Source organism: Meriones unguiculatus, chromosome 8 (assembly GCF_030254825.1).
Source record: "Meriones unguiculatus strain TT.TT164.6M chromosome 8, Bangor_MerUng_6.1, whole genome shotgun sequence".
Classification (NCBI taxonomy): domain Eukaryota; kingdom Metazoa; phylum Chordata; class Mammalia; order Rodentia; family Muridae; genus Meriones; species Meriones unguiculatus.
This window is the reverse complement of record NC_083356.1, coordinates 25,422,462-25,443,876: the sequence shown is the minus strand read 5'-3', so window position 1 is coordinate 25,443,876 and position 21,415 is coordinate 25,422,462. Positions and strand designations below refer to the sequence as shown.

The window sequence follows — 21,415 nt, the reverse complement described above, 5'->3', positions numbered from 1 at the left end:
TGAGAAGGGCCCAGACAGTGTTGATAGTATGATGGCTAGAGAACCTACATTAAAAAAAAAAAAAAAGTAAAAAGAAAAAGAAAATCCATTTTATGCAAAGTATCTATCTTGGTACCTACTAACCCCTGGAAAATAAGTTCCCAATAACCCTGACTCAGTGACCCCCGCCCAGAAATGTTTAGCTATGACCATCTAATTGGTGTGATATGACTAACTGCTTTTTGGCTTCTATAACCTGCTTATACAGACATTCAAGGACTATTTTGAGGTCGCCTTGACTACCTAACCTTGGCAGAGCGGCATGGCTCTTGGCTCACTTGTGCGTGCGGGTTTACCCTTTAGAACCCTCCCCTACCCTCTTCCCACAGCAGTCTCTAGTTTGGGCCAGAGATTGTTGTCCTGCCAGCAGTTTCAATAAATTCAACTAATTGTATTCCAGATTGAGTCTGGTCTCTTCCCAGGGGTCTGGAGTTCCATGGCATTTGGGGGCTTGTCCAGGATCCCTAGGAGATTCCAGGCTCAGGGTAAAGGATCTTGGGGATAGTCCCTAAGTGGGGACAAGTCTAAGGTGGACTTGGAGGCCCAGGGGAGCCACAGACTGTGACCACTACATTGGTAAATTCCCAGCGCTCGTGAGGCAGAGGCAGGCAGATATTTGTGAATTTGAGGCCAGCCTGGTCTATAGAGGGAGTTCGAGTTCCAGGGCTACACAGAAAAACTCTATCTTGCAGGAGAAACAAACAAGTCAAAATTGCCAGCCAATGCTCATTTGAAACCCAGACCAGTTAGTGAGTTGTTCTGTTCTGGAAGTCTCAACATTGGGGAGTCATAGGATAGATCCGACATGATCATAGACCATCTCAAAGACAAAGCATGAAAGGTCCTCCTGGCCCCCTGGCTCTGGTGTAGGGGTGAATGAAGGTGGCCACCACATGTCTGGACTCTGCTGACTGTGTGGAATTCTGTCTTTTTAAGTTGTTTGCTTTTTGTCTGAGGAATTTGTGTTTTCTAATGTGCTTATAAGTTTTATTTCAGACATGGGACCCAGACCACCAGCACCACCACCACCACCTCCACCACCAGCTCGCTCCCTGTCCCTCTCATTGACTCAAGGAGCCTGCTGTTTAAATCCTGTGGGTTTCTCAGACCGTTACCTCTGAGCTTTCTTTGTTCTCTGCTTGCTCTGGTCACTGGATTCAGTCTTGTGGGGATTCCCGGTGTCTTTTGCATTTGGATAATGTTGAAGTATTACTTTATGCTGTTCTACTTTATTATAACCTGGCACCGGAGTTGCATGTGTGACCCTCCTCTTATGACCTAAGCATGCTGTTTAAAAGGTTTCCCTCTGTCTTGGGTCAGACAGGTCTTCTGCCTCTGGTAGAGAAAGGAAAAACAAAACAGCTCAAAAAAAAAAAAAAAAAAAAAAAAAGACACCAGCAGCTTTAAAAACAGCTAAAAAGTAGACTGTTCCAACAGGAATTACTGCTGTTCATCTCATACTCCTTTTCTTGGTTTTACTTAAACTTTTGCTGAAATACAAACTCATTTCAAGACTTATAAGACTGTTATAGAAACTTGCTGTGCCTTAAGATTTGTAAGCTTAAAAAAAAAAAAAAGATTTGTGAGCTTATTGGATACAGTTAAAAATCTGTAAAGGAAACAAAAGCAACCTGATGCCAACATTTTCTGAGTTCCCACAGATGTCTTGTTTTTATAGTTTTCTGTTTAATGGCCTCTAGGTTCCAGATACTGATATGATTCTGCAACTTAATGACTCTATAAGGAAAAGAAAATACTTACGAAGTTTTTCAGGTTGTCTGCCTTCATCTGCAGACACACACAAAGTGGTTAAAAAGTAACCACTGCAGGCACACACAAAGTGGTTAAAAAACCCTTTGTTTGAAATCTGGATGGTGGTGGTGGAAGACACGGTTAATTCTGGAACTCCAGAAAGAGAATCAGATGGATCTCTGAGTTCAAGGCCAGTCTGGTCTACAGAGTGAGTTCCAGAACAGCCAGGGCTACACAGAGAGAAACCCTATGTAAAAAAAATAAAAAGAAATAAAAACAAAATCTCTCACTAATTGTTGTAGAAAATATAAATGGCTAATAATGTTCACTATTAATTGTTTATGTTTATTACAATGGTTATTACTAACCCTCTACCATATCAATAAAAGAAACAGACACCTGATAGAATTTGAAATAAGCCTTATTTCACCTGGGATTGGGCAGATATTACCCCCTTTTTATCTTGTTACCTCTCAGCCCCACTTCCCACGGCATTTGCTTCAATCACTTCTATGTGGGCTCCTTCCCATCTAACATCCTCATGGACATTTGTGCCTTCCATCGGGTTGCTCCTCTCCATGCTGATCCAGAGTATTCCTCCCGGCCAAGGGCTTCCCTCCATGCTAACCCAAAGCAGTGCTGCTTCCTTCTTCCCTCTCAGACCTGTCCATCTCCTTCCCGTGATCCCTTTGTTCTCAAAGCCTGCAGATTTTTGCTCCGCCTCTCACGCCTGCTCTACCCAGCTGCCGGACCACGCTGTTACAATCAATAACTCCAGAGATGTCTGCCTAAAATAATCAGAGCTGAACTTGTTAATACTCCATAAAATGAAGGAGATATTAGATAAATAAGGTTTATCAAATCCTTACACCTATTCAGGCTAGCAGAAACTGACTTAAAGATATATAGGTCTAACCTCTTTGTTTTTGCTAACTTTATTAAGCATTGCTAGTTGGATAAATTGAGTCTTACAAAAAACTTTGGTATAAAAAGATTTAAAAAAAAAAAAAAAAAGCAAGATCCCTTGTCCCTCAATGGACTGTATTTATGGTTTAAAGTTTTATTTTATTGCTACAGGATTTTTAATTAAATCTTTATTTCAAATTTTTAAGGCTAAAACTTAAATGAGATAAAACTGTAAAATTCTAATCTTGTAAAAGCTGCTAAATTGTTGTAAACTGTTAAAGATAATTAAGACAAGTTAATGATCAGCCACCTTATAAATGATCAGATTCTTTAATGTGCTCAGAACTATGCTTATAGTCAGGCTAAGTACATCCATTTGCAGAGTGACAAGTTTTAGCTTTCTGTTTATGCCATCAAGGTTAAATCCATAGCAAGTAATGGTTAGAGAGTTGTACCAACTGATGGTCTCTGAGCTGAGACAGCAATTGGGGGGGTCTTCTAAATATCATCACATGGTGGGGGGTAATTCCCTCCCAATATGGGGTGCAGAAGGCCCAAAGTGAAGCAAAGAAGAAAGTTTATACACCCTTTGCTGCACTCTTGACAATTTTGTTGTTGTTTAACGTGCCGGGGTTTGGTTTGTTTTTTTACTTGCCCAGGACTCTGAAGTCTGTACAACACAATGGAATTTTTAATCTATGTCTAGAGCTTTAGCTATTAATTGAGAAGTTTTGGCTATGAAAGCTGAATTATTCTAGGATGCCATTGCTAGGTGGAGATAAAATCAGGGAATCATTTTCTGGATCTGCTTGTAAGCCACTATTTGAGCAGTTGCGGTCTGGATGGGGAACGAATCTACATGCCTGGAAAAGCTATCTATAAACACTAGCATAGAAGCTGAGGCAGAGAGGCATCGGGAGTAATCAGCCTCCCCTGGCAGGCCTGATCTCAGTGAAGTCAGTTCCTTAGAGTTCGATGAGGTATTTGGCCTCTCCTTTGGACTCCTTCCTAGATACGGACTCCTTCCTAGATACGGACTCTCTGTCTTGGATTTACTTGAGTACAGCCTTGGCATCTGGCTGAGACATCCTGTGCCAGGCTGTCCAGTCTAGCCGTAACATACCTTGGTCTTGCTCAGAAAATTTTGTAGACCCCAGATGAGTAGCCTGGTGAAGAAGGTTAGTTACCAGCATCCTGCCAGTTGGGACAACTTTTTGATGTCCTGAGTAGTGGTGGACAGCAGTTTATAGGGGAAGCCAAATACCCTCTAGGTGGGCCAAGATTTCCTCTTTGATTTAAGTGTGATTTCCCCAAGTGGTGAGATGCCCTCTTTCTCTATAGATCATACCATGGATACGCGTGGTAGTAAAAGCATAGCAACTGTCTGTAGGCAAGGCAGTAGACTTTTCTTTTCCCCATCTGAGAGCCTGGGTCTGATTGGTCAGTTCTGCTGTATGGGTTGAGGTACCTAACTACCATATACCTCCCATATACCTGGTTTTAATCTTTCATCTTTCTGTGACAATCATTGATGAGCACCTATGGGTCATTATCAGGCAAGAGGGTAGCAGCATTGCTGGCAGTGGGCTTCTCAAACCAGACTTGATGGTCCAAGAGTAGGGCCTAGTACTGGGTCACATGGACATTAGACAGCCCGTGTTCTGGTGTTCTTCAAAGGGCCTCTGGTGTGGAGTGTTATGAGTCTTAAGACCCTGACCTAGAGTTAATTTGTTTGTTTGTTGTTTCATTAGACTAGCAGTAGTTGCCACAGGTTAGACAGGTGAGACATCCTGCAAGGTTGCACCATCCAGTCCTTTGAGCAGGTATGTCACAGGGAGCTTCCCTGACCCCAAATTTTAGGTTTAAAAATCCTTTTGTAATGTCTTTATTTCATGGACAAACAGATCGTAGTGATTTGAACAGATTCGGCCCCCATTAACTAGTGTGTTTGAATGCTTGGCCAGAGGCAGTGGCACTCTTAGGAGGTATGACCTTGTTAGAGTAGGTGTGGCCTTTTTGGAGGAAGTGTGTCACTGGGGCAGTGGGCTTTGAGGTCACATATGCTCAAGCTACATTCAGTGGGGCGCACAGTCTTCTGCTGTCTGTGGATCAAGACATAGAACTCTTAGCTCCTCCGGCACCATGTCTGTCTGCACGCTGCCATGTTTCCCACCATGATGATAATGCACCGAACCTCTGAAACTGTGAGCAGTGCAGAGCCAATTAAATACTTTCTTTTATAAGACTTGTCTTGGACATGGTGTCTCTTCACAGCAATAAAACTCTCAGACACAGATGAAAAGGTTTTCAGACATCTGGAAGTGCCAGGGCTGGAGCCGAAGCCAGAGTTGCTTTTAAAGCCTCAAATGCTTTTGTTTAGTCTCAGCCGAGATTAGGGGCTCAGTGCCTCCCGACCCTTGTGCTGACATACACAGGCCTTGCCATTTCCACAAACTCTGGTATCCAGCGGCAACAGTACCTAGCCACACTGAGGAACTCTCAGACGTGCCTCTCAATCCTTGGAGTTGGGATCTGAAGGATGGCAGCAATCCTACTCTGAAACAGGCTTCTCCTGCCTCCTCTCAGCTGGCGGTCAAGACAGATAACCTCTGATGTACAAAGCTGGCCTTTCTGAGCTGACATTCTGTAGCCCAAAGTTTGTAACTCTCTCAGCGGTCTCTCAGTGGCCCTTTTTATGCTTTATTTTAATTTGAGAAGCCAGGAGGAGGTATGGTAGGGGTATATAAGAGTATATATTGGAAGGGTATGGCCCCAAGGAAACATCTGCTGGACGAGCAGGAGGTCAGCATTTAGTGTCGCATCAAACAGAATTGGAGAATTTTTCAATCCTTGGGGCAACCTGGTCCAGGTGAGTTTCCCATTGTAACCTCTTTCTGGGTCTGCCTATGTAAAAGCAAAGATGGGTTGGCTCACCTCTGCCCATGGGAGGCTGATGACTGCATCTTTCAGATCCAAAACAGTGTACACCTCTTTCTCTGGAAGAATCAGACTCATGAGAATCAGGTTTCTTCCCAGGCAAGAGAGGCATGTGCCAGGGTGACTGGCAAGGCACCAGGATGCCTGTGTTTCTAAGCCAGGCGATACGGCCTGCAATTTTCCTTTGTGTTTCTAGGGTCATTGGGTATTGCTTAATCTGGATGGGGGTGGCTGAACTTGGTGTTGGACCAGTCCTGGCAGGTTAGTTTCCCCCATATGCTGGGAATCTATGTTGTCAATCTGATAGTCCAGCTGCATCTTTGAATAGGGGCAGGACCTTCAGCTAGAAAATTTTCTTCCGGCAGAAGACAGGACACCAAAATTTTCCAGGATATGTGTAAGTCTAACTGTGTCTCATGATCAGAGACGGTGACAGTGGCTTTCAGTTTTCAAAAAAACACATCTTGTTTCCTCAATTGGTTCTCTGTGTGATCTATTCATACCTTTAAATTGTTTAACTTTTATACTAATATATAATAATTTATTAACTAATACCTGGGGCCAGCTGCATACAAAGGAAATCTTTGTAGCAGCTGTCTTTACTCCTCCCGAAAGAGACTGTTTAAAATCTCTTAGGGTTCCTATTGCTGTGAAGAGATACGGTGACCACAGCAACTCTTACAGAGGAAAACATTTAATTGGGGCTGGCTTACAGTTTCAGAGGTTTAGTCCATTATCGTCATGGTGGGAAACATGGCGGCATGCAGGCAGACATGGTGCTGGAGAAGGACCTGACGGCTCTACATCTTGATCCACAGGCAGCAGGAAGTGATCTACTTGAGCAGCGAGTCCTCAAAGCCCACTCTCTAGTGACACACTTAGCCCAACAAGGCCTTACTTACTAATAGTGCCGCTTCCCATGGGCCTGCCTATGGGGGCCATTTTTATTTAAACCACCACGTCTCGATCGGTGTTGGACAGAAGGGAAAAAAAATCCATTCTAGCCAGGCTGCATTGTCCAGCAGAGATTTCCCCCACCCCCACCCCACCCTCAAGCCTGGGAGCCGTTTTTCAATTCTTTTTTTTTTTTTTTCATCGCAGAGAATGGTGAGCTTTGGTTGAAAAGGAGCCATAAATCATGAAAGAGGAGGGAGTAGGGCTTCTTCTTTTCTCCTTCCTTTGTTCTGCTTAGAGCAGGCTGGGAACAGAGGGAATGCACCTCAGGGAACTATTTCCCCCTCCCTGTGTGCATTCTGCTCAGAGGGCCAGGGGTCCAGAATGAGAGCCCTGGCCCCTCCCCCCCTCCACACAGGGACCAGGAGTCAAGGATGGGGGAGGCAGGGGGGGGAGGAGGCTTTTTTTTGGTTTCTCAGGGCAACCTGGCAGAGCCAAAAGAATTTGGGTCCCCAACAAAAGGCATTGATCTTAGCTGAGATGGGGGGCGGGGAGTGTCTTACAGCCATTGGTTAATACAGGGAAACAGCTGACAGAAACACATACACAAAGACCTACAATAAAGACAGTCGGGTGGCTGCCACGCATTCAATTCGCTTGAATGGACAGAAGGACTCTAGTGACACATTGCACAGAGCCTGGACACAACACAGCCACGTCCCGACCTTTCCCATACGTCCAAACAGAAGGCACCTTAACCAGGCTTACCTCTGGAAGTGACAGACCAGGAGACTTTCTGTTTCCTTTTGGGATGAAGGTGTCAGGCCCCTCCAAAGCATTAGGGAATGACTGATCAAAGGAAGTCCTGGGGACCCAGAACATCTCAGGTTGTGCACCCCCCAGGAGCTCCCCGACTGTTGCATTTCACTGCTCTGAGAACATCTGAGACAACCCCCCCTCCCCACACGCCCCTTCCCTCCTGTCTCAGGGTCTAGCCTCTGGGGATCTCTGTGGGGCCTCCAGAAATAATGTGGGGTGTCCATACGACTGCTTGGACATGGGTTTAAGCCAACAAAAAGTCTTTATTAGCCAGCCAGGGACTACACTGGGTGTTCAGGATCCCACTGTACCACCAAGCCTTTTCCCGGGTGAGCTTTTAAGCACAAAAACCATATCCTGGTTTGCCATATTTCAATTAATAGGAACCATTAACCAGAAGCACAACTACAGAAGCCAAAAAGCAAGGACGATACATTTAGAGATTTCACAGAAGTATAGACTTTGATGAATTAGGTCTTTGTTTTTGTTTTTGGCAGGTGTCTCTGTGTTGAGTTTTATGGCCTAACTGGTACTTCCACCATGAAATCAGTTGTTCTAAGGTCTGGGGTCTACTAAGGTCTGGGAGCCTGTTACACACTGACCAGCCATGTGTGTGGGAAGGGCTCTTAGAGCCTCATGTAAGTGATTCTGGGGTTGACTAGCCCTCCTACCTAGAAAAGCTTAGGAGGTTCATGTGATGGCTGGGGGAGGTGGAACCCGCTCGGCACTCCTAAACACAGCCTGGAGGGCCAGCTGTTATCAATCAGGCTGGGTAGAGAGAGAGACTCTAATATAGGGATCACAAGTGCCTGCTATGATGGGTAAAGAAACTCCATATAGAAATCTGATTTGGAAGCTGATAGTTCTTTGTCTCTGACTCAAGTTCCTGGAAGGTCAGAGCTTCCCAACCTTGACTCCTTGCCAAACCCCTCCCCCATGAAATGCACAGCTGTGACCATCTGCTCGTTATAATAAGACTAACGGTTGGCTTGCTTCTATAACTTGTTTATGCAGACATTCAAGGACTATTTTGAGGTCACCTTCATCATCTCATCTTGGCAAAACAAAACAGATCTAGTGGTTTTCACCCTTAAAAGCTGTTCTTCCTGCACCGGCTTCTAGGCAGTCCATCTCTGATTTGGGTTAGAGACTGTGGCCCTGCTAGCAGTCTTAAATTTTTGCTTAGTTATACTCTGAATCAAGTCTAGGGATCTCGAACTCCACTACAATTGGCAGTGGCTTAGTCACAACGGACAGCAGCTTCCAGCGTCTTGATGCTGTCGCTGGTTATGAAAATCTGTTTGCAGCGAGAATTCTTACAGCCACATTAAGAGGTAAGGTCAGTTGCAGCCTGTGGCATCATGTTTGGTACTGGCTGGTGCCAATTCCAATGACGCGGCTACGATATCCTCCGCGGCCCAACACCCAGGTTCTGACGTCTCTGCCTCGAGGGCTTCTGCCGGGCTTCTCGGACTGCGTTGAGCCGTGGGGAAGAAACCCTCTGCGGAGAAGCCACACAGAAGAAAGGCTTTAATGGCCAAGAGACCACCGACGCGTGGTCCTCCGGGGTCCAGAGCGTCCCGGAATCGAAGGGGCGGGACTTCCCAGAGGCGGAGCACTTCCGGCCGGCGCGCGGTCGGCCTCCTCCCTCTCGCAAGGTGAGTGGTCGCCCCTCCCAGTAGGTCCAAAGCGGACCCTTCGGTTCTTCCGTAGCTTTCCTTGCAGCGGCTTCGGTTAGCCCCATCGGGGCGTCTGAGTAGTTTCAACCTAGGGAACCCAGCAGGGCGACGCCAGTGTCCACCCCGCAACTGCACCCAGCTGGTGCTTCTGCATCTCACCCCATGTGTATTCCTTATCATCCTTTCTCCCCGTGTCACTTTGTGGAAGAAAACCAGTCTCTCTCTTTGGGCTCCATCAGTTTATGGCAAGCCAAGTTAAGGACAAATTCCCTCCCTTTTTAAATTTTTCTCCAGTCTTGTGTAGTTCAGACTGGCATCGAACTTGCTATGTAACCAAGGATGCCCTTGAATTTACTATTCTGCTGCCCTCACCTCTGAAGTGCTGGGATTAGTGGCATGCTCCACCGCACCCAGTTTTTGTGGTGCTGAGGACTGGGCCAAGGCGTGAGGCATGCTAAGCAAGCATTCAGTCAACTGAGCCTCATTTCACCTCTGCCCTGGAAATGTGCCTTTCACGCACACGCACGCCTGTGGGGTGGTGCTGTGAGAAATCTGGGGTTGGGGTTGCAGCCTCAGACTCTTGAGGATCCGAGGAAAATAATTTCCCTCTGGAAATGTATCCCTTCTGATTTTCATGAAGTAACCCCTTTAAAAATTAGATTTAGGATCCTCACGCCTCACACTCCCATGAGCCAAAGCGCCAACTGTGGTGCAGGAGTATTCGCTGGAAGAGTAAGTATTCTTTTCTCTGCAGGCTCTGTGGGGAAGACCATGTAGAACACCTCACTGAGAAGAGCTTTGGGGTCACTCTGCCTTGCTGGCGGGGCTGCCAGAACTGATGAGGGTTCCACACTGAATAAGCATTCAGGCCCTGCAGCCCCCCACGAGTTCACCTGCCTTTCTTTGGCAACCTTCTCTTGCTAAGTAGAGAAGCTCAGTATCACCTAGGACTGCTCAGAAGCTGGCATGGTGTTCTTCAACAACGTACTCTATTCCCATCACCTACCTTGGTTTTCATTTTCCTCAGGTCCCAGGTGCACACTCCTTGAGCAGGTCTTAGAAAGATGGCAGCATTAGAGGACACTGAGGAGGCCACTCCCGTCCTGTCACCCAGCAGTCTGTCACCACCAGGGACACCTGGAGACCAGCGCCATGTGGCACTCCACGGGCATCCTCACGGTATTTACCCCAGACTGCTGTACCCCTCTGCCCCACCTCTACCCCATGAGACTGGTCTGATCTGTGCCTTGTCCTCCTGAGGAAGGGATGGGCCACTTAGGTAGCTCATTCAGTTGTGGGGCCCCTGGGAAAAGCCCTGAGGGGAATGATGGAAGGCAGCAATGGTTGAGGCCATGCTCTGAATCTCCAGGGAACAGCCCCACCCCCACCCCCGGGGTATGTTTCTTCCTCACTATAAAAGGACAAATGACCTCAGAATGGGCCCTGGGTTCAGAAGAGAAAGCCCCCCTCCTACACCATGTCCTAAGCTAGAAAGAGAGGCAGCATTTTTGCCGGGCTAATTTGGGTGTGCTTGCCTCCTGACTTGCAGGGACAGAGCTGGCAGCCTTGTTTCACTCAGGTGGGGTAGCCTCATCAGTCGGCTGGTATTAGGGGTTCTGACCTTGTCATACCACTGAGCACACCTCAGGTCTCAGAGGCCATGTAATCCAGAGGCTTCATTCCTGAGACACATAGGAAGCCTCACTGCTGTCATGAGAGGCCAGTGAGGAAAAGACCCCACACGGAGACCAGATCTCCACCGGGTCCTAGAATTCTAGTGGCTGATACAGTGCAGCTGCATTCTGTGCCAGGCTCTCTTAGGTGAGAGAGCCCAGCCACAGCTTACAGAGGGACACTCATAGATGAGGACAGAGAGATTAGACTTCCCCAGGGAACTAAGGGGTCAACCCAGGACCAGGCAGGAACCCCAAGCCCTGTCTTGTTTGCTGCCTGGCTCCAAGACCCTTCTGACTGCCCCTAGAACAATTCTTAGACAGACTTACAGCATTATGCTATTCCTGGTGAGCCCGTGAACGGGTACACGATGGGGCAGAGTGGGTTCTGGACCAAGGTATGGTTGTTGGTGGAAGAGTGTTTACCAAGTCACAGTGGAGCTTGGGAGGGCCCTGAGCATCTGGAGGTAGGTGAGAGAATGGCCATCACCCATTGCACAGATATACAAGAGATACGTGGTCTTTATGCCTGCCTCCTAACTACCAGCAAGGGCAGGGCTACCTCTCAGAGCCCAAGTCATTCTCCTGCTACTTTTGAATGCCCGTGGATTCCATTTTTGTTTGTGTTCCTTTGTTCTTGTTGAGCTAGGGTCTCACAGTGTTGGCCAGGCTAACCTTTAACTCCCTGCCTCAGCCTCCTGAATCTCTGGGGTTACCACGTGTCACAGCACTTGGGCTCATTCCACAGATTCCTTGCCAGAGAAGACCCCAGTGTTCTGAAGCCTGCCTGCATATCTACCAGGACTTGTTGAAACCTTGGGCTCCAAAAGAGGACATCCAGGACATCCAGGTCCCAGCAATCTTCAGTGTGACCTTTGCACACAAGTCATTTCGGGGTCCTTTCCTTTGGGAGTAGTGCAAGGAAAAGCATAAGCAAAGAATACACAAGCCCCGCCCCCACCAAGGTCCTACAGGAAGGGCTTTAATCGACAGCCTAGTCCACCCTGGCTAACCATATCCGAGCAAGAGGCCTGGCTAGGCTGTAGGGGATAAAGCAGTCCTTCTAGGACCTGTCTGGCCTTGCAGATGCAGATCAGGAGTCATGGCTGGCTTGTGACCATAAGAACAGAGAAGATGGGATCTTGGGGCAGCTGCAGGGCTGAGTGTAGTGAGCAGGGATGGGTGGGAAGGAGGCCAGACCAGAGTCAGCCAGGACATCAGCCAGCATCACCCAGACAGGAGATGTCAGGGCAGCTGGGCTTGTGCCTGCCTACAGAACTGAGGGAGAATGCATTCCCAGAGCCACAGGGCCTCAGGAGGGTTTCCTTGATGGGGGCACAGTCACCACATCCAGCTGAACTTCTCTTCGGGGCCATAAGGAGATGCTGGGTAGGTGAGGGATATACTGTGTGTCAGGGTCTTGGCTTCAGTGTCTTGGAGTCCTCCTCTAAGTTCAGGAAGGAGGGAAGGGGCAGAGATGCTGCCCTCTGGATAGCCTTAGTTCCCTGCCTCCAGGCTCTCCTTGTTCTAGCCCTGAGGTGCCTTCCCAGACAGCAGACCCAGACCTCCAAGAAGTGGACCAGCAGAGACATGGGGCTTGGTGAGCAAGCAGCCCTGTTCCTGTTCCGCTCTAGGCAGCGTTGGGAACACCCAACTGGATTCAACACTCAGCATTTACCTGGATCTGCTAAGGGTCAGGGCCATGCTGCCTGGGACTCTCCTTGAGCCTAGTTTCCAGTTTTGTCCACCCATAGAGGGTGGCTGGGCTGGGGTGTGCCTGTGCCTGTAACCGGGGCTATAGCCAGCCTCTATGAAACTGGATCAGTCCTAGGACCATCCAGATCCCATTCCTTTGGCAGAGCAGGTCTTGGGCACTCTTGTTACCTGACGCTGTGGGCTAAGATAAGTATCTTCCTAGCCATCTCAGCCTGAAGGACTACTGTAGAGAGCGCTCAGAGTTCTAGGTCCTTGCTAGCCCTTAATAGTAACCTGTACTTCTCCCAGCCAAGTGAGGTGTCACAGTTCTAGTTAACCACCAGAGAGGGGCCCATGCAGGCCCAGGGCCAACAGACAGGGTCCTGACGCCATCTTTATAAGTCTCTAGTATACCCCCACTCCCCACCTTAAGCATACATGCACACTCTCCCACCCAGCCTCGCCCTCCTCCTCCGAATAGTCCCCATTCAGACTTTCCCAGGGCTCAGCTCCTGGAAAGCCACAGTAGGGGTGAGGCTGGGAGCTATCTGCTGCCATTTCTCCTTTCAGACCCTGAGCGGGAGCCCGAGAAGACCCCAGCCTCTCCCAATGCCGGCAGTCCTGGAGATGGTCTGGCCTCAGATGGGAGGGCACCGGAGAGCCCCTTGAAGACTCTTCCCAGCATGTCTGTGTGTGAGGATGGCGTCAGCCAGGAATGTAGCTTGGAGCAGCCAGCAGGCCAGCCTCCAGGAACCACGCCCTGCTCTCAGAAAAAGGACACTTGGCACATGGTACTCTTGCCACAGGGGGCCCCAGGGACCGAGGGCAGCACCAAGAAGACTGCGGAACTGGGCAGTAGCTTGGGCCGAGACTGCCGGCCAACGGGCCCTCGGGGCACCAAGCCGCACCGCTGTGAGGCCTGCGGGAAATGCTTCAAGTACAACTCTCTGCTGCTGAAGCACCAGCGCATCCACACCGGGGAGAAGCCCTACGCCTGTCATGAGTGTGGCAAGCGCTTCGGGAGCTGGTGGGGCTTCATGCAGCACCACCGCATCCACACGGGCGAGAAGCCCTACCAGTGCGGCCAGTGCGGCCAGGCCTTCAGCCACAGCTCCCACTTCACACAGCACCTGCGCATCCACAACGGCGAGAAGCCCTACAAGTGTGGCGAATGCGGGCACGCCTTCAGCCAGAGCTCCAACCTGGTGCGCCACCAGCGGCTGCACACGGGGGAGCGGCCGTACGTGTGCAGTGAGTGCGGCAAGGCCTTCATCTGGAGCTCCGTGCTCATCGAACACCAGCGCATCCACACGGGCGAGAAGCCCTACGAGTGCGAGGACTGCGGCAAGGCCTTCCGCGGCCGCTCGCACTTCTTCCGGCACCTGCGGACTCACACCGGCGAGAAGCCCTTCGCCTGCGGCACGTGTGGCAAAGCTTTTGGCCAGAGCTCTCAGCTCATCCAGCACCAGAGGGTGCACTACCACGAATAGCGCACCCCCCAGTAAAGTCTGTGGGTAAGCTTGCTCCTCGTTTGAGCGACGTGGGGAGGCTTTACAGGTACACGGCAGGACGTGTCCAGGGTCCAAGTGCGATGGCTGAAGAAACTCCATTTTATGCTAGCTATCCATCTTGGTACCCACTAGCCATTTGTCTCTAACTCCAGTCCCCGGAAGGTAAGTTCTCAGCAACCCTGACTCAGTGACCTCCCCGGCCTCCCCTACCCCCGAGATGTACAGCTATGACCATCTGCTTACTATGATATGAGTAACTGCTTTTTGGCTTCTGTAACCTGCTTATGCAGACATTCAAGGACTATTTTGCGGTCACCTGGACCACCTTGGCAGAACAGCACAGCTCCTGGCTCATTTTTACGGATGCTCAAGGTCTCCTTGTGGGTTTTGTCATTAAAAGTCCTTTTGCCACCCACTTCACACGGTAGTCTCTGGTTTGGCTCAGACATGGTTGTCCTGCCGGCAGGTTCAATAAATTTAACTAAGCATAATCCCGATTGAGTCTGTGGTCTTTTCCTTGGGGTCTTGAACTTCAAAACACTTGGGGGATTGTCCAGGATCCCTGGGAGACCCCAGGCTCAGGGGTGGGGTTTCAGCTAAGAGGGGCAAGGCTGCCACAAATGAAAGAGTCACTAGTCTGGGACAGACTGTAGATGGGACAAGTACTACCATTCAGAGGCCCTAGGAGTATAGGCCCTAGATGTGGGCAAGTACCCTGTGGACTCGGAGGCCCAGGGGATCCCAGACTGACCACTGTAAATCTGTAAACAAAATAAAAACATTTGAAACCCAGAGTGATGGGTTTGTTCTCTTCTGGAAGTCTGGACATCTGGGTCGACATAGGGGAGATCAGACATGATCACAGACCCAGTTCCAGACACAGTGCAGGTGACGCCCCTCCTGTCCCCGATTCTGGCATCTGAGCGAAGGTGGCCACCACATGCCTGTGTTTGTCCGGTCTCCACTAACCTTGCAGATGTTTTGTCCAGTGGATCTGTGTTTTCTGGTGTGCTCATGAGTTTTGTCATGGACGTGGGAAACCAAACCACAGACACTTTTCCTCCCCACAGCTTCCCAGCTCTCTTCAGGAGCTTGCTCTGTCTCACTTGCTCAGCTCCATCCTGAAGCTTACTCTGCCTATTACCGTGGCTAACCATTTGTCTCTCCTCCTCTTGCCCTAGGAGCTGCCTACCCTGCCTCTGTCCCTCTGGTTGGCTCGCTGGAGCCTGCTGTTGAGCTCCACAGGTGCATCGGGCGGTTCTCCATGCCCTCCCGTGTGCAGTCCTTTTTCCCTAGCTCAGCTCCCGAAGGGTCTCTTTCCCTGCTTGTCTCATCTCTTAGCCGGCTCCCGTTTGACCATGGAGCTCTGCCTACTGCATCTCCTGGCCCTGCCACATCCTCCCCGACCCCACCCCAACCCCATGCACAGGCAGCCCAAGCACTGTAAGCCCCCTAGTCCACTACCTGCTGTTCTCTGTGCCAGTGGCCCACACCCAGAATGTCTTACCTTTAAGCCCTTTTTGTTCTCTGCTTGCTCTGGCCCCTCCCTATGGTCACTGGATTCAGTCTTCTGGGGATTCCCGGTGTCTTTGGATTTGGATAATATTGAAGTATTGCTTTATGCTGTTCTACTTTGTTATAACCTGGCACTGGAGTTGGAAGTATGACCCTCCTCTCAAGACCTAAGCATGCTTGTTTAAAAGTTTCCCCCGAAATCTCTGTCTTGGGTCAGGTCTCCTGCCTGTGGCAGGGAAATGAAAAATAAAACAGTAAAAAAAAAAAAAAGACACCAGGAGCTTCAAGACAGCTAAAAAGTAGACTGTTCCAACAGGAATTACTGCTGTTCATCTCATACTCCTTTTCTTGGTTTTACTTAAACATTTGCTGAAAAACGAACTCATCTCAAGACTTGTAAGACTGTTATAGAAACTTGCTGTGCCTTAAGATTTGTGAGCTTATGGATACAGTTAAAAATCTGTAAAGGAAACAAAAGCAACCTGATGCTAGCATTTTCTGAGTTCCCACAGATGTCTTGTTTTTATAGTTTTCTGTTTAATGGCCTCTAGGTTCCAGATACTGGTATGATTCTGCAACTTGATGACTTTATAAGGAAAGAAAATACTTACGAAGCTTTTCAGGTCATCTGCCTCCATCTGCAGATACACACAAACTGGTTATAAAGTAAATAAGATCCTCTGTTTGAAATCTCTCACTAATAAATCCAGATATGGGTGCTTAAAATAATCAGAGCTGGGCTTGTTAAAAGTTACTATTCCTTCAAAAATGAAGAGATAGACAAGGTCATTGGACCTTCACCGGAGTATCCAGTCACTCCTAGATAACTGTATGCAGTGAGGCCCTAAACTGCATGAGGCCTCAAGGCTTGCTGGGAAAAACTAAGGTATACAGGCTAAAAACTAAGAATAAAGAGGGAGTCCATCTATGCAGCAATGGGAAAGCTGTAGATGTTACAGGCTACAGATATTGTCTAAAACCCCTTTAGGAAAAAATTCTTACAAAAAAATGGTATATTTATTTGTCTTATGTTATTTATATGTCCCATGTTATTTAAATGTTTTAATAAAAAGATTTATATAAAAATTAGGGTGGCTAAATGTAATTAGATGTCTAGCTCTGACCTTCTTCCTCCTTTTTTTGTTTTTTGTTAGCAAACAAATGTTTCTAAACGCAAGGTCATGGATATTCAGACCTCTTAATAAAATATAAACTTACTTTCTTTAGGGATGTGTAAGACCTTTTCCGGGTACCAGGTAATGACACACATGTAAAATTCCAAGCAAAAAAGGACTTAATGATTAAGATTTTCAAATTTTTATAGATGTCTACTCAGGTTAACAAAAACTTAAGAGATATATGTCTAGCCTTCTCGTCTTTGCTGACCTTGTTAAGCATTAGCCATTTGGATAAACCGAATCATAAAAAAAATAAAAAATAAAAAATAAAAGCTGTGATATAAAAAGAAAAAAAATACGGCTCCTGGTTTAAAGTTTTATTTTGATTTCTAAATAATTTGCAATTAAATCTTCAATTCAAAAATTTAAGGCTAAACCTTAACATGGATAAAACTATAAAATCCTAATTTTATAAAAGCTGTTAAATTGTTATATACTATTAAGACATGCAAGTTAATAATCACCTTATAAATGATTAAATTCTTTAATGTGCTCAAAACTATATTTGTAGTCATGCCAAGTGCAAATGTAATTCATTTACAGGGACAAGTTTCATTTAACCTTCTGTATGTGTTTTCAAGGTTAAGCCTAAAGTAAGTAGCTAAAAAAAATTAAGTACAGTTTGTTTAAAATCGGGTTTACAAAATAGACTAGATAATGGACCTCAAACTCCTTAGATCTGCTAAGTATGGCATTTTAAATGTTTTTTTAAAAACCAAAACTTCCCATAATAAAAATGCCAGCTCCTAGGACTCCTCCAAAAACTATGACGGGGCACAGAAGACAGACTCCACTAGGATTATGGTGACACTAACCACCGGGCAAAGAATTGCTCCGAACTTTGCCCACCTCCAGGACCCTGCCTGAACTGTGAACAAGCAGGACACTGGAGAATTGATGCCCCTCTTTGCTTTCCAATGACAGGCCAATCTCTCAAGTTCCTCATCTACAGGAATGTCTCTCAACCTTCTGGGCCTGGCAGCTAATGCTGCCCCTTGTGGCAGCCAGAGATAATGTTGTCCTGTGTGATGGCTGAAGACTGACACCACCCTAACCTTTGCCCCTAATGAAACCAGGGAGATCACCATGGAGGAGCCTAGGGTAGCCATCTAGGTTGTGGGTAAGTCTGTCATTTTAACTGGCAGAGAGGCCATTTGGATTATACTCCCTGCTCAAACATAGCCTTATCAGATCTCTGATGACATCAATGGCCAACTGTAGCTTTATCAATTGACAACAGCAAGCACTCAGACCCCCATCCCTGCCCCCACACACAGCTACAATTGCCTAGTTAGTCCATTTGATATGTAAAAATCAGGCCTTGCTTTTTTCTAGAGCTACTAAATCTCCTGCTAAAAAGGGCAAACTTCACATTAAAAGAAATAAACTCACAAAACAGGCTTCAACATAACTTACTATTCCTTTATTTTTAAAATTTTCTTTTGTTTGTTTTGTTTTTTTCAAGACTAGGTTTCTCTGTGTAGCCCTGACTGTCCTGGAACTCTCTCTGTAGACCAGGATGGCTCTGAACTCAGAACTCAGAGATCTGCCTGCTTCTCTGTAGGTGTGTGCCAATACCACCCAGCAAAGCTATGCATGTTTCATGGTAAATAACTGTATTAAAAGATATTTTGAGTTTATAAAAGTTGTAAGGGTTAGCCAGGAATTTAAATTGAGGGCCCTTGGTATCTATTGTGTTCTACAGCATATTTATCCCACATGGTACATGCCTTTTATCCCACACTCTGGAGGCAGAGGCAGGCGGACCTCTGAGTTTGAGGAGAGCCTAGTGTACAGAGCGGGTTCCAGAATAGCCAGGACTACACAGAGAAACCATGTCTCAAGAAACCAAAGCAAACAAAACAAAAACAAAAAAGTTATGAGGAGGGAAATGATATAGGGTATATAAATGCAAATTGAAAAGGTCTGAGAATTGGAAAGCTTGAGTAAGTTGTGAGGGTCTGAGAAAATGATTTAAGGTATGTAAATGCAAGTTATAAAGGTATAAAAATTAAAGTATATAAAAATTGTAAAAAATATCAGAAATCTTTCCTTCTTATTATGCTATTGTTATACTAAGAAGCTTTAATGTCAGAATTGGAAGTTTTAATATTAATCAGTGAAGTTCTGATAAGCTATTAATCTAGCTCTGGAAAACCACTAACTACTATTATCGTCATAAGCTCAATTTTTAAAATGTCCTTTGGTTGTTTTCTGAGTATAGATTTCGTGTTTCTCATTGTGCTGAAAACATCGCTGACCAGTCTATATATCCAGATCTCTGGACAGAGAAAAGAGTGTTCATGCTTTTAACCCAGGATTGTCCTTTTGGGTCCCCAAGTTTTTGCAATGGCTCAAAGGCAGTAAGTTTACTCCAGTTGTTTGCAGACACTGGTTAACTGCTTTTTCTGAAATGAGGATTTCAAGTACAGACAATGGATAACGCTGATGTATCTAAAACTTTCCTCTCTTTATTTGTAGACTTAAAATACTCACGTGAGCCTCAGAGAGTCTCAACTTTGATCCACCTGTCAAACAGACTCCAGAGGAGTACTCCTGTCAATCAACAGCTTACGGTTCCCCACCTAAAGTCTGTATCTGTCCCAGCAGATTTCCTATCAGCTACAGACTGCTCCAAAATCACTGCAGTCACCGTACCTGCTGAAAGCTGATGTAAACCTGATGTTTCTAACAAAATTTCCTACCAGTTTGAGCCCCTCTTTGGGCCAGCATTTCAGACCTGCTTGCACTTCACTGGCTCCACACAGTCCAGTAAAACCTGGGCAGCAAACCAGATGTGCCCTGCCCCCTCCCAGCGTTTGACCATCTTTCTACCCTTCCTGGGTCCTGACAACAAAGTCTCAATGTTAGCTGAGATGTGGTAATAGAACAGAGTCCATCGTCCCTTATCATCAACAAAATGCTGGAACGTTAGGTCCAAAGGAAACTAGTTCCCTCTACAAAAGGAGCGGCTGCCTTTCTCTGGGGCAGAAGGGATAATAGCCATATGATACCTGTTAGCATACCACAGCTCATGGCCTCCAGGACCCTTCAGATTTACAAATACTTGTTAAAATCAGAGAGTTACAAAAAGGGTTACTCAGCTGGGCAGTGGTGGCACATGTCTTTAATCCCAGTCCTACCCTTTAATTCCAGCACTTGGGGAGGCAGAGGCAGGCAGATCTCTGTGAGTTCAAGGCCTGCCTAGTCTTCAAAGTGAGTCCAGGACAGCCAACGCTACACAGAGAAACCTTGTCTCAGAAAACTAAACCCAAACCAAAATATCAACAACAAAAAAGGGTTGGTTACTCAAGATGGGGGCTGGAATGTGATTGAATGGCTTACTTCATGGTTACCAAATTTTATCCTGATGCTTATTTTCTGTTTCTGTCTCCGTTGCTTTACACATCCTAACTCTCATTTGTAAATATGCTGTAGAACACGATAGATACCAAGGGCCCTCAATTTAAATTCCTGAACTCATTCTAATAGAGCCATTTGGGAATGTGATGGCTAAAGAAACTCCATTTTATGCCAGAAATCTATCTTGGTACCTACTAGCCATTTGTCTCTAACTCCAGTCCCTGGAAGATAAATTCCCAATAACCGTGACTCAATGACCTCCACCCAAAAATGTACAGCCAAGACCACCATCTACTTGTTAAAATATGGCTGCTTTTTCTTTTTCTTTTTTCCCTTTTTGGCTTCTGTAACCTGCTTATGCAGACATTCAAGGACTATTTTGAGGTTGTCATGACTACCTAACCTTGTCAGAGCAGCACAGCTCCTGGCTTATTTTTGCAGACAAATTCAAGGTCTTCTTGTGGGTTTTGCCTTTGAAAACACAAGCTCCCTGCCTAAGAGTCCTTGGGGTGGGGCTGGGCCCTGAAACTAGGGAGGGGCCAGAATACCATGGAATGGAGACCCTGGGGATGGGTGAGTGCCTGGAGCCAATGAGGACAGGGTCAACTTGTCCAGAGGTGCCCACCCTCTCCAAGCTATGCTTGAAGGCCAGGTGGGCTGTCCTCCGTCCTGGTGTGGGAGCCTGCCGTGGTGCTCCCTCACATAACTGGTTCTGGTGCTTTCTAACCTAGCATGTTATCCCCTGCCCAGCCCTCATGTGTTTGTTTTTCCATCCGCTAGTACCACCAATGAAGAGGTTTTATATTGCAATGTGTATATTTTGCAATAAATATTGCAATATGCAATATTTATATTGCAGTATGTATATGGATTTACAACACTCCAACCAAACTTCAAAGTTCTAACCAGTCAAGCATCCACGTATGATTTCCACATAGGTATGTCTTTTTCCCTAGTTGATTAGACTGGCCCCGGCCAGCACTGCTCATCATGAAACCTTCTGGCTGGAGCAGAGGGGCCCTGGCAGCACCTATGTGCCATGGTGGGCTTACTAGTATACATATGTGTTGACAGCAGGCATGGCCACTGAGGAACAGCCAGGGAGGGCAGGGCAGGGCTGCAGTGCTTCCAGCAAGCAATGAGCTGCCTGGGGAGTTATGCAGGGTGGGGTGCTTCAGCTGCCAGGTAGGAGCTAGGCCTCTCTGCCTAGCCTACCCTTGGACTTGGCTTTTCATGGTAGTCTAGGGACAGCCTGTTTGAAGTCCTAGCTGGTGCCACTCAAGTTATGTATTTGTGTGGTGAGTGTTTATCGAGGCCAGAGGTGTTGCTCTCTACTGTCTGTCTGTCTTTCCTTTTTTTTTTTAATCTGTCTCCGTACGTAGCTCTTGCTGTCCTTAAACTCACAGAGATCTGCCTGCCTCTGCCTCCTGTTTGCTGGGATTAAAGAATATGCC

At 47.0% G+C, this 21,415-nt stretch overlaps 1 protein-coding gene across 2 annotated transcripts; it reads left to right on the top strand.

The window, feature by feature from the left end:
- The first annotated feature begins 8,325 nt into the window (after nt 1–8,325).
- Nucleotides 8,326–14,396, top strand: Gli4 (GLI family zinc finger 4). Of its 2 annotated transcripts, XM_021660099.2 has the most exons (3): nt 8,326–9,005; nt 10,054–10,205; nt 12,965–14,396. In XM_021660099.2, exons 2-3 carry the CDS (start codon nt 10,091–10,093, stop codon nt 13,882–13,884), a joined length of 1,035 nt encoding a protein of 344 aa, XP_021515774.1. In that variant the 5' UTR covers nt 8,326–9,005; nt 10,054–10,090; the 3' UTR covers nt 13,885–14,396. The 2 variants fall into 2 exon arrangements, with proteins under 2 accessions (XP_021515774.1, XP_060245255.1); XM_060389272.1 differs by lacking the exons at nt 8,326–9,005; nt 10,054–10,205 and adding an exon at nt 11,556–12,299.
- The last annotated feature ends 7,019 nt before the right edge of the window (nt 14,397–21,415 follow it).

Excerpts from the sequence above, each read along its gene's own strand:
- Gli4 (XM_060389272.1), top strand. The coding sequence starts at position 11,786 with ATGCAGATCAGGAGTCATGGCTGGCTTGTGACCATAAGAACAGAGAAG. Across the intron at positions 12,300-12,964 it reads CAGCAGAGACATGGGGCTTG|ACCCTGAGCGGGAGCCCGAG; the intron begins GTGAGCAAGCAG and ends TTCTCCTTTCAG.